Raw genomic sequence first — 17,791 nt, 5'->3', positions numbered from 1 at the left:
AAGCTCGGATGTTTGATATGCTGTGGTTGCAGTCACTCATAGCTAGTAGTTTTCTTCTTTTTGTCCTCATCACATTCTGAAACAAAAAATGTTTCTATACTAACCAGGAAGGAAGACAGGTATAGTCGGGGGTGTTACCTCTACATGGGAAAAGGAATGAAAACAGAAGATAATTATTCAGAGGAATGAAAAGCAGCTAAAGCAGCTGGTAGCATCCATTATAGCTTTAACTGTGGTGCTTGAATGAGCTGCATTTACTTGATTACATCCCCCTTGGGTCCTCCTATTTGAGTTCCAAGGGTATCCCATATGGAGTTCACAGGCTCAGTGAGTTTGCTGGGCTTGTGAGCAAAAATGGAACTGTCAGCATATTCATTTGAGCGGTGCTAGAAGTCAGGGTTTGTGACTTCTTTAGGAAATGGAATCTTAGGAAATGTGGCAGTTTTAGAGCTCTGGGAAACGCACCTTACACCTGTCCTGTGAGATGCCCTATGTCTCCTCCAGAGACCATGGCTACTTCTTACGCCTGGCTCTGTGAATTCCTGTTCTTGGGCCTGCCTGACCTTGACAGATAAACCTAAGATCAGTAGAGTCGTTGGTATTCCTCTGCACATCTCAGTTAATGGTTTGAGGTATTGTTTTTATTTTTTTTTTATTTTTTTATTTTATTTATTTATTTTTTTTTTTTGAGACGGAGTCTCGCTCTGTCGCCCAGGCTGGAGTGCAGTGGCGCGATCTCGGCTCACTGCAAGCTCCGCCTCCCGGGTTCACGCCATTCTCCTGCCTCAGCCTCCCGAGTAGCTGGGACTACAGGCGCCCACAACCGCGCCCGGCTAATTTTTTTTTGTATTTTTAGTAGAGACGGGGTTTCACCGTGGTCTCGATCTCCTAACCTTGTGATCCGCCCGCCTCGGCCTCCCAAAGTGCTGGGATTACAGGCGTGAGCCACCGCGCCCGGCCGAGGTATTGTTTTTAAAGGCTGTATTTGCCCAGTGTTAACTCAGCAGAAGGAAGGAAACTCTTATCAGAAAATATGCCAGAGCTGGAGTCACAGTTATGATCAAATGAAGTCTCTGACCTTGAAGCTTTATCTTTGTTTGCAGAGATCTCACAATTGGACATGTGAAAATTAAGCCAGACAAGCAGGTTTCATAGGAATTATTGATAATTCATTTGGAAGAAAAAGTACTTAGGTTGAGATGTGAGGACTCAAAAGTATCTGTTTTGATGTTACTAATAGTTGCTGTTAAAAATCAACTTCTGGTGACTACTTGAGCTTAATTTCTGGGAGGAAAGCCATTGTGATATCTCCCTCTGGCTTTCAGAATTAGAAATATACAGTGCTTAAGGAAAAGGGAAGTACTTGAAACTTTTAAGTAATCCATGTGCTTTTAGTGAATGTATTTAGTCTTTTTGTAGCTGATTGACTAGATTTTCAAGTTTTAGAGGTTAAGTACATAGTGTTTAGTCTTGAACTTTTTAGTTTCAAGAAAGGGACCCAAAGGGAAATTTGGAGTGAAATACCTCATCTTCTTAATTCTAATCTTCAGTTGGCATTCCCTGCTTTGGGTAATCCAGTGTTATGACAACTTTAGCACTTTTTACAGTAAAAGGAATGGGGCAATGAGAGGCTTACTCTGTGAGTTCCTCGTGCCTTGTGTGTCAGGCTTTCAGATTGGCCACCACCTTGTCTGCTTTAATTTACCTTTATTTAAGTTACTTTTCCCTAATAGCCCAGTTCCTATCAGTGCTGCCACTGTTCTCTCTCTCTCTCTCTCTTTCTCTCTTTTTTTGACTGGCAGAAATGGGTACGTAGTTTTTTCCTCTGAATTTGCAGCTCACAAAATTAGTTGAGTATTCAGAGCGGTGCTCACACTTGTTGCTCATGTGTAACCATAGTGGGATTGTACTAATTAAGTAAGGCCTTGGTTGGTGTTTCTAATTCACCCCTCCTGTCTAGATTCCTTGGCTATTTGAAACAGTCCCAGGTTTACTCTGAACTCTCCACCCAGGATCCTATTCCTCATGGCTGTTCTCTGTGCCATCTCCCTAGGTTTTCCTGTCAGATGTTTGTGTGGCCTGGTTAATGCCTCTTGAATGTTCATTGTACTTTGGCATTTATGTAAGAATTCAAGATTTTGTTCTGTTTTAGTACTGTACAGGCCTTAGTGTACAGTCAGGTATTTGGCCAAATGTATTTCTCATGTAGGCATAAAAATATGTAATGTACATGACATTATTGTAGCAGTTGTTTTGTTTACATTACAGGAATACTTTGGATATACCAATGCATTTGAAGAAGGGGTTTCCCCTCAGTTTCGAATAAACTTAGAAATGTCTCAATTGACATTTCTAAATGATCTACGTATAAACTGCTTTTTAGTAACTACTCATTTTTGGAGTAATTTTTTAGGGCCAAATGGGTTTGAAACTAATATGCAAAAAATGTATTTCAGCTGAGATCTGTATCTGTGGACCTGAATGTTGATCCCTCGCTTCAGATTGACATACCTGATGCACTCAGTGAGAGAGATAAAGTCAAATTTACAGTGCACACAAAGGTAAGTAACAAACAGTGGTAATACATACAGTGCTAGGTTGCAGCCTTGTTATTCACAGTGGATGTAAGAAGAGATTCCCTGAGCTTGAAACAGTTGCTATTCATAGGGTAGCACTATTAAGTGAGAACTTCCCTAATCTCACAGTAAGCATCAGGTGAGTGCCATTTTGGCAGCAGCATTCTGCTCTGGCAGAGCCTTGGGCTGTGGGTTCTTTTTTTTTTTTTTTTTGACAGTCTCACTGTGTTGCCCAGGCTAGAATGAAGTGGCGCCCTCTTGGCTACTGTAACCCCCAACTCCCGGGTTCAAGCAATTCTCGTGCCTCAGCCACCAGAGTAGCTGGGATTACAGACAGGCCTGAGCCACCACACCCAGCTAATTTTTATATTTTTAGTAGAGATGGAGTTTCACTGTGTCAGCCAAGCTGGTCTCAAACTCCTGACCTCAGGTAATGACGTGCCTCAGCTTCCCAAAGTGCTAGGATTGAAGGCTTGAGCCAGAGCCACCACACCCCGGGGCCCCACCTTCGTTTTTAATTTGCATCCAAGGGAAGTTTCTCTCTGTAGCTTGCTGTTTTTTCAGCATTTACTAAATTGGGAAGGACCTTTCCCATGTGGTTTTTTCTTAACGCTTGGGCGGCTTGAATAGCACACTTCAGTTATTCCAGAGGCAGTGTAAAAAGACTGGTGACGTAATTCTCTGCCTGAGCTTACCAGATCAAAGGAGGTAAAATCAGCATTCACTGGAGTGAAAAGGAAGGAAGCCAGGGACAATTTTTAGAACCATAGTAAGTAACAGCTAAGAGGTTTTTTTAAAATTTATTTTTCTTTTTTGTTATAAGTTGGGGGTGGGGGGTAAATTCAGACTTAGAAAAGTAGAATTTGGGGCTGGGTTGGGTGGCTCACACCTGTAATCCTAGCACTTCGGGAGGCCACGACAGGCAGATCTGTTGAGCCTGGGCAACATGGCAAACCTCTCTCTTCCAAAAATATAAAAATTAGCTGGATGTGGTAGCGCACACCTGTAGTTCCAGCTACTCAGGAGGCTGAGGTGGTGGGAGGATGGCTTGAAAGCCTGGAAGGCAGAGGTTGCAGTGAGCCAAGAAGCCAAGATCATTCCACTGCACTCCAGCCTGGGTGACAGCCAGACCCTGTTCCAAAAATGTATATATACAAAAAAAAAGTACACAGAAACAAAAAAATAGAATTAGGGTTGTGGCTTACTTCTTGGAACTGAACTTCTACCGGTAGATTATCTGATTGGATATTCATTACAAGCTTCAGAAAGGTAGAGTTTGGGGAGAAATCCTTAGCGTTCAGGTTGAAGCTTAGCTGGGACTTTCATGATAGGAGATCATGTGTTACTGCTTGGTTCTTTACTGGATCATACTATGATGTATTATGCAGAATTTTCCTGCCATGTAGCCCAGGAAACCCAAATCACTTATCTAAAAGTCATGGTTACCAGTTAATTTCTTTCTTTCTTTACAGACCACATTGCCCACGTTTCAGAGCCCAGAGTTTTCTGTCACAAGGCAACATGAAGACTTTGTGTGGCTACATGACACTCTTATTGAAACAACAGACTATGCTGGGCTTATTGTGAGTCTTTTAGAAAATCAAATAAGCTAGTTCTTTCTGCCTTGCTATGCATTTAGTTTAAAAGAGACTTATATCCACTTTTTGTAATGGATTGTGAAAAGTTAGATTTCATCTACCTGTGGGGGTATTTGCTAACTGTCAAGTGGAAAATATGTGAAGGAAATAGTGTTAGAGCTTTGAGGCGGTGCATCCAGGCTTACATTATTTACATTGTAAAGGGGTGTGAACAGTGTAATGACTTTAGTCTTACCTACCTTTTTCTCTGGTATGTTTTTTTCCAGGGTCAATAGAATTGATTTCTAGGAAACATTAGTATTGGTAATAGTTTGTGATAAAATTTCTCAAAAGTTGCTGAAGGAGGCCATACCTGTAATCCTAGCACTTTGGGAGGCTGAGGTGGGTGGGTCACCTGAGCTCAGGATTTTAAGACGTGCCTGGGCAACATAATGAGACTCTGTCTCTACTAAAAGTACAAAAAATTTGCTGTGTGTGGTGGCACATACTTGTCCCAGCTACTGGAGAGGCTGAGGCATGAGAATCGCTTGAACTTGGGAGGCAGAGGTTGCAGTGAGCCGAGGCCATGCCACATCACTCCAGCCTGTATGACAGAGCGAGACTCTTGTCTCCCAGAAACAAAAAAAGTGCTCAGAGAGGCAGTTTTCAGCCCTTGATTGTTAATTCTTGGCTGCAGGAACAGACTTAAACTGATTTTAAAGGAGATTTCCATGCATTTTGTCCTGCCAGGCAGACTGAAGAATCTGTCCAAATGATGATTTCTTAATAAACAAAATTAGTACCGAAGCTTATATTTAGGTATGTTCTGTTCATTCAAAATTAGAGTCCTTGATTATCCTTTGGGATTAGGAAAAAAATTCTTTTGGAATACTGGAGACTGTATAATCTTGATGGCTAATCGTTGGTGTTTGGCATTCGTTGTACTAGTTTTAGGCCAACATTGAAGCAGTATAGACACTGTTGTGCTCTGAACAATTGTCTGTAATGGATAAACTGAACAAATGATTGCCATCAAAGTGAATACGCAACTGTCAGGAAGACACCTCATTTTAAATGGCCAGAAGAAATAAGGAAGGTTAAGAAAAAACAGGAGTTGACTTTTAAATAGCCCCACAGGAGTGGAGTGGTTGTCTCCTGTGGACCAGCAAGAGTAGAATGAGGCACCAACTAGAAAACATCGCTGCTGGGACAAGAGGCTCATGAGTTCCTGCCTCTGCTGCAGATTCCACCTGCTCCTACGAAGCCCGACTTTGATGGTCCTCGAGAGAAGATGCAGAAACTGGGGGAAGGTGAAGGGTCTATGACCAAAGAGGAATTTGCCAAGATGAAACAAGAACTGGAAGCGTAAGTGGATTTTCCTGGTGGGCTCTGTCTTTTGAGAAGTAGAAAAGTGGTGCTGTATACAAAAATAAGTAGAAGAACCTGACTTAATTTTGTTTTAAGTGCAGCTGTTAATTAGGTCACTAGCGTCATTTTCTAAAACTAGTAATACATCTTGCATAGTGTGAGGCATGGTCTTTGTACTTCACACATTGATTCATTGGAGGCCATTGACACTAATACCTGATAGACTAGTTGTTTTTTCCCATATGTAGAGCATACTTATTAGGGATGCTGGTCTGGCACAGTGAGGAAATAAACTTTTGTGCCTTTATAAATTGCTCATAATGTACAAAACTTTTCTTTCAGAAGGTTGATTACTAGACGTTTAGAAGAAACTAGATTGTAATGAATGCTGTTACATTAAAAAAAAAAAAAATTTTTTTTTTTTTTTTTTTTTTTGCGACAGGTTCTTGCTCTCTTGCCCAGGCTGGAGTGCAATGGTGCTATCTCACTGCAACCTCCACCTCACAGGCTTCAGTGATCCTCCCACATCAGTCCCCTGAGTAACTGGGACCATGGTTACTGGGACTACTGGCACATGCCACCACACTCAGCTAACTTTTAAAATTTTTTTAGAGATGGGGTTTCGTCATGTTGCCCAGGCTGGTCTCGAACTCCTGAGCTCAAGTGATCGGCTTGCCTTTGCCTTGCATAGTGCTGAGATTTTAGTGAGCTGTCCCCGGGCCAGACCAAATAATGAGTGCTGTTTACAGAGCAGCATTCTCAGTAACCATCACATTGATTTGAAAGAGGAAGTCCAGGTCTATAGGCAGCAAGTATATTTTAATCTGGTTGTCATTTATTTTTTTCAAACAAAAATAGATTTTCGGAAAGTTTCTTGTGAATCCGTCCTTGACTTCCTCATCTTAGCTGAAAAGTACTCATTCTTCCGCTCTTCCACCATCAGCTCCGAGTCCCCCAAGCCCCTATGTCATCTAGGGCAGCCCTCAAACCTCCAGGCACTGAAAGCATTTAGCAGACACTTGAGTGGCTTTGGGACCAGCTCTGGGGAATGAGGCACTGAACACAACAGACCCAAGTTTCTACCATTAGGAATTTTAAGGTGACCCTTAATGTCTAGGTTGAGATAAAGCTGCTTTGTAATTTTTGTTAACTTTTAGCTTCATTAGACTCATGCCGTGTACTCAGGCTGCAGAGTTATAGGGTTTTCATTGCTTTAAAGAAACAAATGTTCTGTGGCTGCTAGCTAACAGTAATTGCATGTAGATTTGGGAGCTCATGGACTTGATCCATCAAATCCAATGACAACATTGCTTTCCTCCATAGGCCTATTCCACAGATTCAAAAATGGCAATTGCCTTATCTAACTAGACACCAGGTTATACTGAAACACTGTTTGGTCCAGTTGCAGTGTTTTATGTGGTGGCATGAGCAGAGCCATAGAATTAACCAGGAGTGGTGGTATTGGTCAGGTAGTTGAGCTGTGTCAACTGAATGCTGTGTGCGCATCTCTTTTCAGTGAGTATCTCGCTGTTTTTAAGAAGACTGTCTCCTCCCATGAAGTCTTTCTTCAGCGGCTTTCTTCTCACGCTGTTCTCAGTAAAGATCGCAACTTTCATGTTTTCCTGGAATATGATCAGGATGTAAGACATTTTTATTCCGTTTTGATAATCCACTTCAAATGTTTATACTTTCAAAATGTTCTTGATAGTTTCTAAAAAATTGACTGCTTTAGAGTTTTGAATTTCTTACACAATGGAAACCTTTTTAGATGCTGCTTTTCCTTCATTGTGTAAGTCATTTTTTGTAAAACTCTGCTTAAAGAAAATTTTGACTTCTTTCCCCTTCCAAAACCTAGATTTCTTTTTAAGAAATTAACAGTCCCAAACATCCCTTAATTTCTTAACAATCCCGAAGTTAACTAAGTTCATTTTAAGGGAATTAAAATTTGTGTAATTTGTTTTCTTCCCAGCTACCCTTGTTACTGAATTATGACTTTTATGCTATTTTTCTTTTTAACATGTTTTAGTTTTTGCTACTTAATATGTATAGAAGAGAACAGTAATTTTCCCAAGGATTTCAAAGCCAGTAAGACTTGGCTTCTAGTCAGTCTTTCAAAATCTCTTAAGCCTTTTAGAATGAGATGACCTACCTATGTTTAGGTTTAGCCATTAGGTGTTTTTAAAGCTTGGAGGTTAAGGCAGAATTAAAGATACTTTGTGCATTTGCCTGTAGTAATAAAGAGGATTACTTAAAATGTTATTCAGAACTTCTTTAAGAGAACCTAGAAAAATACATACCATATAAACTGTTCTTTGGAATTTTCTTCCTTTAGCTAAGTGTGAGGCGGAAAAATACTAAAGAGATGTTTGGTGGCTTCTTCAAAAGTGTGGTGAAAAGTGCTGATGAAGTCCTTTTTACCGGAGTTAAGGTTAGTGACCTTTGGCTGTTGGAGAAAATTTTTGACTTCATTGGGAGTAGATGACCTTTTATTTCTTTGAAAGAGATACTTGTGAAGCAGATGGTTAACTTTTTTTTTTTTTTTTTTGAGACGGAGTCTCGCTCTGTCGCCCAGGCTGGAGTGCAGTGGCCGAATCTCAGCTCACTGCAAGCTCCGCCTCCCGGGTTTACACCATTCTCCTGCCTCAGCCTCCCGAGTAGCTGGGACCACAGGCGCCCGCCACCTCGCCCGGCTAATTTTTTGTATTTTTTAGTAGAGACGGGGTTTCACCATGTTAGCCAGGATGGTCTCGATCTCCTGACCTCGTGATTCGCCCGTCTCGGCCTCCCAAAGTGCTGGGATTACAGGCTTGAGCCACCGCGCCTGGCCAGATGGTTAACTTTTAAGAAATGTAAGTTTTCTTCAGATTTTGGTAATTTTCATCTACTTACTCAATTTTCACTTATTTCCCAAAGCACCTTGTTCTCTCCAAGAAGCAACTTGAACCTTTCCACACTTGGCTTCATTTTCTCCTTTTCTGTAAGGAGGGAGATTACTCAGTTAATTTCTAAAATAATATACAAGATCAGTATTTTATACAAGATCAGTATTTTATCCCATTCTCAGAACTACACTGTCCAGTTTGGTCACCAACTACAGGTGATGGAGAAGCACTTGACATGTAACCTAGCTAGCACAACTAAGGAACCAAACTTTAGATTTTATTTACATATTGTATTTCAAGGCGTTAGCACAAAGATAAGAATACAAAAATTTCCAAACATTTCCATTACCCTTATAGGTGTGATTTACTTTCTTCTCGGCCTTCTCATTCCTTTGTAACTGAGTAACCCTTACAGTTACTATCTGGTATCTGCCTCTGCCGTTCCAGGGAGCCCAGAATACAGGTGCTCAGTAGAGAGGGCATCATCAGAAATTAGGAAACTTGGACTTAGTCCAGTTTAAGGTGTATGGGACAGTCCTGTATCCATGCATTATGGGATATTTGGCATTGGCATCCTTGGCCAGTGCCTGCCAGATACCTGCATTTCCTCCCAGTCTGAAACTAACCGAGAAAAAAAACCCTCATTCACACACAGATAGGTATGCAAGGCTAAGTGGCCATGTTCCACCTGGTAGAACCATTGTACTAGTGTAAAATAGCTGGGTCTTAGGATGCCAGTTTTACTGGGGATTGTTAAGTGATTCTTCTGTAGACATTTCTGCCAGCCCTTGGTTTTTGCCAGCCTTGGTTAAGAAATAGTATCGTAAATTTGTAATTCCCTGATCTGTAGAGGTTAAACTTTACTCGTGTTTATTTGCCATGTTCTAAGCAATATATTTTTATATTGATAAATATAAAAGGCTACAGGGATAGTATATTTTCACATTCATAAAATGTCTGGTTCTTTTTTTCTTCCTTCTAGGAGGTAGATGACTTCTTTGAGCAAGAGAAGAACTTCCTTATTAACTATTACAATAGGATTAAAGATTCTTGTGTGAAAGCTGACAAAATGACCAGATCTCATAAAAGTAAATATCATTTACCACTAGTCACGTACAGCTTTGCTGATGAGCCTGGCTGTGTTTGGATAAAAAGACTTGTCCTTGTTTTTGCAGATGTTGCCGATGACTATATCCACACTGCAGCCTGCTTACATAGCCTGGCTTTAGAAGAGCCCACAGTCATCAAAAAGTAAGTTTTTTTGGAAAAGCATTTCCCCAAACCCAATTGACAAGTGCTAAGTGGTAAAATTAAAAGCATAAATGAGTAATGACTATATGGTCCTGCTGTGGAGTTAAAAGCTCAGTAAGACAAGTGTCCAGCACTCATCTTATATGTTCTCTGGACATAAGACACTTACAAGACAATTGTAGGGGACTTGGGCTCTTCTATATGTGAACAAATACAGTAAATGTTGTCAAAGCAATAGTTTCTGTCACACTTAAAAAGCCTGTTTTCTTTAGTTTTGGCGTTTGTGAGAGTTTATCTTGAATCTTCCCCTGGCAATTGATGCTTGCCATTTTGCCTGGTAATGCCCTAGACCTTCTTTTTTTTTGGCCTGTGATGCAGCCCCAGGAGATCCGGAGAACATGTGCCTCTGCCCTGGACTTTGAAGAGATTTGGTTATGGTGGTCATGAGAATAATTTAATGACCCCAGTCTGACACACAGCTGTTTTGATGTACAGTTTTCTGAAATTATCTTCATTCATTGAATTAAAAACCCTTCCATTTTCACTCTGCACTTACATATGTGTTTCAGTTTCTCCATCCTGAGCGTTTCTGGTGTAAGACAATATTTTACTTAACATCCAGGCTTGGCAAAACAGGTGATATTACTTCTGACTTGAAATTGAAAGGCTAATGGCAGAACCATGATGAATTAAATAGCATATTTACTGCTTTGCGATGCCCATAGCAGAGCTCATTAGAACGTGACCTTGGTTAACACAGCATTGGCATTTAATAAGAATAGTTGGGCACATGGCAGGATGACCAAAGGGTCACCAAGAGGCTGAGTGTGGTGTTGTACATGTGTGTAGTTTTGTGACCATCTTCTCTACTATTTGGGGTCAGCTGAAGTGAGAGCACTTTCAAATTAACGCTAAAGCGCCACAGGCTCGGACTGCTGAGTTGACCCATTCCTGTCTTGCACGCTGGTAAGATCATGTTTATAGATGATTTAAGACCTTACACCAAAATTACATGTACATTTTCAGGTACCTGTTGAAGGTTGCTGAGCTATTTGAAAAGCTTAGGGTAAGGATTTTTGTGTTGGTCTTCATAACATATATTTTATAATCTGTAGCTTTCTGCCTTGATGGTGACCTTTCCTTTTCTATATAGAAAGTAGAGGGTCGAGTGTCATCAGATGAAGATTTGAAGCTAACAGAGCTCCTCCGATACTACATGCTCAACATCGAAGCTGCTAAGGTAGGAAGAGAGTTGCTCAGCTTCTCGGAGCAATGCAGGACCAGAAGTCTGTTTAAAAAGTTTCTTTACACAAAGGGGCAGAATGAGAGTTTATCAGACTTGTTTTTATGAATGACATGCCTCTCTGGCCTTGTATCCATAAAGCTTGTGTATCTGACAGCACTGTGGGGGTTGTGTGCAGTAGACAGGTAATAGTTTGGGGGATGATAGGTCATTGATATGGGACATAACGTGCAGAAAGGGCTGTTGCTGGGGCAGAGAAGATTTGGGAGTTTTTATTGAATTGCAAGTATCCCTGCAGCCTTTGAGCCATAAGGCTTTATATACATATATGGGCAAATTGGTAAGCAGAATAACCTTTGGGAATGAAACATGCATTGTCTGCATTGCCATGAACAAATATGTTTTAATTTTGTGTGAAATGTATTAAATCAGGGAAAATAAAATTAGATAGGATTCTATGCCCTCTGAGGCTGAAATGTCATCAGAAAGTAAGAGTAAAAATTTATTTTTCCCCCATCATGTAGTTTTATTTTAGTTAATTTGCCCTTTGGCATGTTTTCTGAATCTTGGAGTTTTTAAAAACATACTTTTTTAGTAGCTTATTTTCTTCTTTCATGGAATTTGATCTCACTTAAGATTATTTGAGTATATACAAAAATAGGCCTAGTAGTTTCACCCATCAGTTATTTCACCTAGTTTTAAATGTATAATCTATACATCCTAATTGCAGATTTCAGATACTGAAGTAACTTCTACTTTGTTGTAAGATTGCAAAGAACCTTTATGTCTGACTAAGTGGATCTCCAAGGTAGATTACCAGAAGCAGGATTTGCAGGGCAGGGTTAACTTAATTGCCCAGTTTTATTTTAGCAGCTCTCAACTTCACTTACCCAGCAGTGACTGTATATGTGTTCTGATGCACAATATTTAATTTTTGAAGTTAACTTTGTTTACTGAATTAACTGAAAAAAGATAGTTCTTCTGTTTTCACTCTTGAGTAATCACTTGAATCATATAAGGGATTCTTAAAAAAAGCTCTCAACAAAGCTATCAGCATTGCTTATCGCTGCTGAAGCTGGAGATTTAAAAATACTCGGGGAGAGGGAAGGTGTAGAGGTAGATTATTGCCACTTAACATCTCAGGTGGTACATTGGCACTTGGGCTATTTTTTAGACTGGTTTAGATATTTAGTATGTATACCTGTTAATTTTTTTCCCAGGATCTCTTATACAGACGCACCAAAGCGCTCATTGACTATGAAAACTCAAACAAAGCTCTGGATAAAGCCCGGTTAAAGAGCAAAGATGTCAAGTTGGCTGAGGCACACCAGCAGGAGTGCTGCCAGAAATTTGAACAACTTTCCGAATCTGCAAAAGAAGGTTGAGCAGGGACATTCTTCTTTCTGTACTCTAGTTTGAAAATAATTTCAAACTTAGAAAAGTTGCACAAATAGTGCAAAAAACACCTATCTATCCTTCACCCAGTGTCAGCACTTCACCCCATCTGCCTTATCACTTGCACATGCACAGTCACCCTCATGGCTTTGTGTACTTACAAACGTTACATACCTGATTTTTCTGTACCAATGGAGATTAAGTTGCATACATCATGCTCCTTTTAGCCCTAAAAACATTGTTGTTTATGTCCTAAGATTGAAGACATTCTCTTGTATGGTTACAGTACGGTTATTTGCTGTGATAAATTTAACTTTGGGACTACAATCTGCTGTCTATTCATGTTTGTCTTGATGTCCTCTACAAGATCCAGTCTAGGATTGCATCTGGTTATCTTAGCTATTAGTCTCCTTTACTCTGGAATAGTTCTTAGTTTTTAATGATATCAGTCTTTTTAGAGAATCTCTTTACAATTCCTGTATTTCTGACTTTTGGTTGGTGTCCTCATGTTTTAGATCTGGTTATGGGTTCCTGGCAGAATAGAAGTAATATGCCCTTCTTGGGGTGTCACTTCTGATTGAACATTGTGTTTCTCCTTCATTTGTGGTGGTAATTTTGATTACTCAGTTAGATAGTATCCAAATCCAATTTCTCCACTGTGTAGTTACTGTTTTAACCCCCATCAATCTGTGGTGAGGCAATTTAAGACCATGCAAATATCTTGGTCTTCGTCAAACTTCTTCCCTAGATTTAGCATGTATTAATGATTCTTACCTAAAGCAGCTGTTACTCTGATGGTTGGAGAAAGACGATTTCCCTCATCTCCAGCTCTAACTTTCCTACCCAAGTTGGCACTTGTCATTCTACTCCAAAAAGCCTTCCCTTTTGTCAGAGATTTCCTTTATCTTCTTTATTAGAGTCATGAGTTCCCAGTTTTTAAAATGGTTTGGGATTCATTATTACCAAGTTATTTTTGATGCTTGTCCAGACTTTGCCAATAGGATCACCTTTAAGCTGGCATGTGTTTGTAACACCCTAACCCCTCTTTTAGAGCAATAGGCTATGCTAATCTTACTCTCTACTCCAGCCTTGAAACTGGCCATTTCTTCAGGGAGCCAGGGTTCTTTTTCTTTGAGAACAGTTACCAGCATCTGAGTATGCTCATTGTTTTGGGGTATCTCTGCTTCTGTGCCCTTCAGTGGACTGAGCTAGGAAATGTATGTGTGCGCACACATGCATGCTGTTGCACACACATGCAGGTTGCAGGGATCACAAGTCTGGTCCATGTCCACGTCCACTGGGTTCTTTCTTGCCTTATCCATTTCAGTCCTCAGAGCAGAGGACTTTTACCATTTCCATTGAACATGAGTGTAATATGTAGTCCTTGCCTTGCCTAAGAGGATTTAGTGGATCTTCTCTGGGTTCTCAGGAGCCATGGAACATGCCAGAGCACATGTTGGAATGGATTACCCAGAATGTGAGTAGTTGTAGTCGGGCACCCCCTGAACTCATGTTTCCATGAAAAATTCGTATCTTAACTTAGCTTTCTCCTAACTTGGTTTCCCAGTGGTTGGGTAATCTAGACGTAGGGAAATGATCTGTTCATCAACATGCCTGAAGCTACCTGGGGGAAACCTAAACTTGATAGAGTTCTAATCATTTGTCTTTTTGTCTATTCAGGGTTATAATACAATACCTTAACTGTAAGCCACAGAGCTTCCTGGCAAATGTCACGTAGATAGGCTCTGAGGCTGTCCTGGTTTCTTCCAAAGTAACCTTCGTGCTACCCTTTTCCTGAAACAATTACAGCTTTTTTTTTTTTTTTAAACTAAAATTTTCAAGGAAACATACACACTTCAGAACTACTGAGTTGAAATCTTGTAGGCAAGTTCCATGGCTCTGGCAATTTTAGAGGAGATTAAAGAAAAAACACAAAACTTTAAAAAATGATGCCAATTCAGGTCTACCTTTACTGCCTAAAGTTTTCGCCCACATTGATTATATCCTATATTCAAAATGCAAAATAGGTACATAGAATGCTGAGATTGGTGGGTCTTAACCTGTGTTTGCCTCTGGTATAAGTGCTTTCTGAGACTTGTAGCTGAGCTGACTAGAGTTGAGTCAGTGGGTAAGGGCTGGTTTCACAGCAGGTGAGTAGTTAGCGTATGGAGCCCTGGTACTATGTGTAGGTCCAGAGGAAGGCAGGGAGCTTATTTTCACCCAGGATATCCAAGGGACTGATAAACATCACCTTGTAGTGCAAGCACTATAGACTTAACATATCACTATGAAATTTGTGACTTTTTAACTCGGATGTGGCTGCCTATATTGTAGTTCTTTCGCACAACACTAGAGACAGGAGGAGGGTGAGTCTGCTCTGAACACTTGAGCACCAGCAGAAGGTTGAGTGATGGTCAAAGTTTTACTCAAGCAAAACTGCAAGACAGAGCTTAATGTCAAAATTTAATGAAGGTAGTAGGGCGAGACACGCATATTCTTTGTTTGTTCCAATTTCCAATAGGTCATTAATGCTGAATTCTGATGGCAATAGGAGTAAATGAAAAGGAAGCATGCCCTAAAGATCATCAAGTAAACCTGTCTTGAATACGAGTAGCAGTTTTTACTGTTTCGGATTTTAAAATGTTTTAAGTTTTATTTTTAATCGACATGTCATTGTATTGCATTTATGGAATACATTGTGATCCTTTGATACAGGTATATAGTGTGAAATTATTAGATCAAGCTAATTGACATCTCATTTTTTCAGTGGTAATACATTTGAAATTTACTGTTTCAATATACATTATTGATTCTAGTCACCCTGTTGTGCAATATATCTCAAAATTTATTCCTTGAGTTTATTAGCTGCAGTCTTCTACCCATTCTCTTGCTCCCACCTTCCCCAGAACCCCACCCTCATCCTCTGATAACCATCATTCTATTCTCTACTTCGAGGGGGTTCAACTTAAGATTTTACCGATAAGTGAGATCATGTAATGTGTTTGTCTTTCTGTGCCTGGCTTATTGTATTTGGCATAATGTCCTCTAAGATCCATCCATGTTGTCCCATATGACAGAATTTTGTTCTTTTTAAAGGCCGAATAGTATTATGTGTCTCTACTACATTGTCTTCATCTGCTGATGGACACTTCTCAATTGATTTTGTATTTTGGCTATTGTAAATAATGCTGCAGTGAACATGGAAGTACAGATACCCCACTGAGATACTTATTTCAATTCCTTTTGTTACATTCCCAGAAATGGGTTTGCTGGATCATATGGTAATTCTATTTTTAGTTTTTTGAGGAACCTCTACACCATTTTCCATGGTAGCTGTACTAATTTACATCCCCAGCAACAGTGTAGAAGAGTTCCCCTTTCTCTGCATTGTTGCCAACACTGATCTTTCATCTATTTGAGAAAATCCATTCTAGCAGGTGTGAGGTAATCTCATTGTGGTTTTAATTTGCTTTTCCCTAGTGGTTAGTGATGCTGAACATTGTTTGCACAAACCTGGTGTGTCTTTTGAGAAGGTTTTCACAAGCCATTGGTGAAGTATGTGGCTCACCAGCACCCATACTCCAGCCCTGTTCCCAGTCACTGGTACCTAGACGGTGAGAGTGAGGCTGCTCATCACATGTTCTCCAAGTCGCCAGCTGCTGCCCTCCAACTCACCATGCTTGGTGATGCGGTGATGTTTTCCACTTAAAGACAGTGATAGCTGTATCACCACCGTTAATAGAAGATGTCTAGTGTGTCCTGGTCACAGAGACAATACAAATGTGAGAAAATAATGCTGGTGCATGAAAGCTTTGGAGACCATTTGTAAGAATGCCATTTGGTAGTTAAAGTGAACATGAAAATTGTGTAGTTTTTGTTGGGTTTCATAAGCATTTTTTCTTCCTGTAGAACTGATAAATTTCAAACGGAAGAGAGTGGCAGCATTTAGAAAGAATCTAATTGAAATGTCTGAACTGGAAATAAAACATGCCAGGGTAAGTGTTTTCTACAAATGAAGCCAACATCTTTTATGGTTTTTTCCCAAGTTATTTCCCAGTTTACTAACCCATTGTCATCAGGCAATTGGGGTGGCCTTGTGGTATTAATCCTCTGTAGTACTTAGTTGATGGGAGCCACTCATTGTTTATTTGTAGTCTTGTTTATAATGTCACCCATGACTAATTTTTAGCAACTTTTTTTTTTTCTATTAATAGAGATGGCATTTCACCATTTTGGCCAGGCTGGACTTCTGACCTCAGGCGATCCACCTGCCTTGGCCTCCCAAAGTGCTGGGATTACTGGTGTGAGCTACGGCTACCAGCCCTAATTTCTAGCACAATTTATTCAATCTTTCCAAGGCCCTCGCCTTCATAGAACAACGCACTGATAGTGTCTAAGAAGTTACAGTAAATAGGATCACATTTAGGAGCAAGCAGGTGAGGGCAGAGGTGCTGGGCGAACATCAGCTCTTTCGCTGGTAGCCTTACCTACTGAGGGAGAGGAGCTCTCCTACATGAAATTGGGATGAGTAGTACGTTGCAGTTCACCTGGGATTTCATGAAGAGAAGGGCCAGCTTGCTCTGGCTGACTTTAAATCTCCTGTGAAAAGCTATGTTGGTGGACTTGAGTCATTACAAGCATATGGCAAGTTTTAATAATTCATTGGTCTGCCTTGACTTTTTTCCCCACAGAACAATGTCTCCCTTTTGCAGAGCTGTATTGACTTATTCAAGAATAACTGATATGCCTTCACTCAGAAGAAAAGAAATGAATGTGAAAGAAAGCCAAGCATCACTTGCACTTAAATCATTACCACGGAAAATTTATTAGCTTCAAGTTTAAAATTATGTGAATAAATATTTTGATTTCTACAGATCTTAACATTTAACCATGTTGGTTTAAAAACATTATTGCTTGCTACTTGGACAAACTAATTTTTCCTTGTGCATTTAATACCTCTGGGCAGAATCTAAATACTGGGTTCTCCTGTAGTTCGTCTTTAGTTACTGAGAAAGGGTGTAGGAGACATTTGCCTTCTGAAAACAAGTAGAAGCAATCGCCGGGCCTATTTCCCTACAAACCCATGATTGTCAGGGAGGTGCCAGTTGCAGCAGGTGATTCAGCTGCTGGAGGCAGGTAACAGACCTTCCATTCCTCGCTGAAGGTGGGGTTTGTGTTTTTGTTTTGCCCCGTCACTCCACTGGTAGTCATCTGGTATTGACTACAGCAAGAAACATAACAGCAAGAAAATCTCATTTATCTTTATATACTCTTTGCACCTCCTTTTTTTAGTTGAGATACAAATATTTGAGGGGAGAGAAATATCTACGGGTATATATGGAAACATAATGTGGTCTACTTTGTAAGATGGCCAGATCTACATTAGGAAGAGTATGAGCTCCCTCCCTAGTGGCCATTGGGGGGTGAGGGGGGGTATGGTGTATGTCTTTGGGCATTTGTTTTTTTATAAAGCATATAATAAAATAATCGTGCTACTAA

At 40.2% G+C, this 17,791-nt stretch overlaps 1 protein-coding gene across 3 annotated transcripts in view; it reads left to right on the top strand.

The window, feature by feature from the left end:
* SNX5 (sorting nexin 5) overlaps window positions 1-17,791 on the top strand; it is a 27,510-nt gene extending 9,719 nt beyond the window's left edge. For all 3 annotated transcript variants that reach the window (XM_025398325.1, XM_025398323.1, XM_025398324.1), the window contains 12 exons: window positions 2,457-2,561; window positions 4,049-4,159; window positions 5,397-5,518; window positions 7,038-7,161; window positions 7,854-7,949; window positions 9,386-9,491; window positions 9,579-9,654; window positions 10,681-10,720; window positions 10,808-10,894; window positions 12,118-12,277; window positions 16,202-16,287; window positions 16,984-17,791. In XM_025398325.1, coding sequence (XP_025254110.1) covers window positions 5,445-5,518; window positions 7,038-7,161; window positions 7,854-7,949; window positions 9,386-9,491; window positions 9,579-9,654; window positions 10,681-10,720; window positions 10,808-10,894; window positions 12,118-12,277; window positions 16,202-16,287; window positions 16,984-17,034 — 900 coding nt within the window. In that variant the 5' untranslated portion in view covers window positions 2,457-2,561; window positions 4,049-4,159; window positions 5,397-5,444 and the 3' untranslated portion in view covers window positions 17,035-17,791. The remainder of the gene's footprint in view (window positions 1-2,456; window positions 2,562-4,048; window positions 4,160-5,396; window positions 5,519-7,037; window positions 7,162-7,853; window positions 7,950-9,385; window positions 9,492-9,578; window positions 9,655-10,680; window positions 10,721-10,807; window positions 10,895-12,117; window positions 12,278-16,201; window positions 16,288-16,983) is intronic.

Source organism: Theropithecus gelada, chromosome 10, assembly GCF_003255815.1.
Source record: "Theropithecus gelada isolate Dixy chromosome 10, Tgel_1.0, whole genome shotgun sequence".
Taxonomy (NCBI): Eukaryota; Metazoa; Chordata; class Mammalia; order Primates; family Cercopithecidae; genus Theropithecus; species Theropithecus gelada.
Note: the sequence above shows the minus strand (reverse complement) of the source record. Positions and strands in the feature narration are given on the sequence as shown.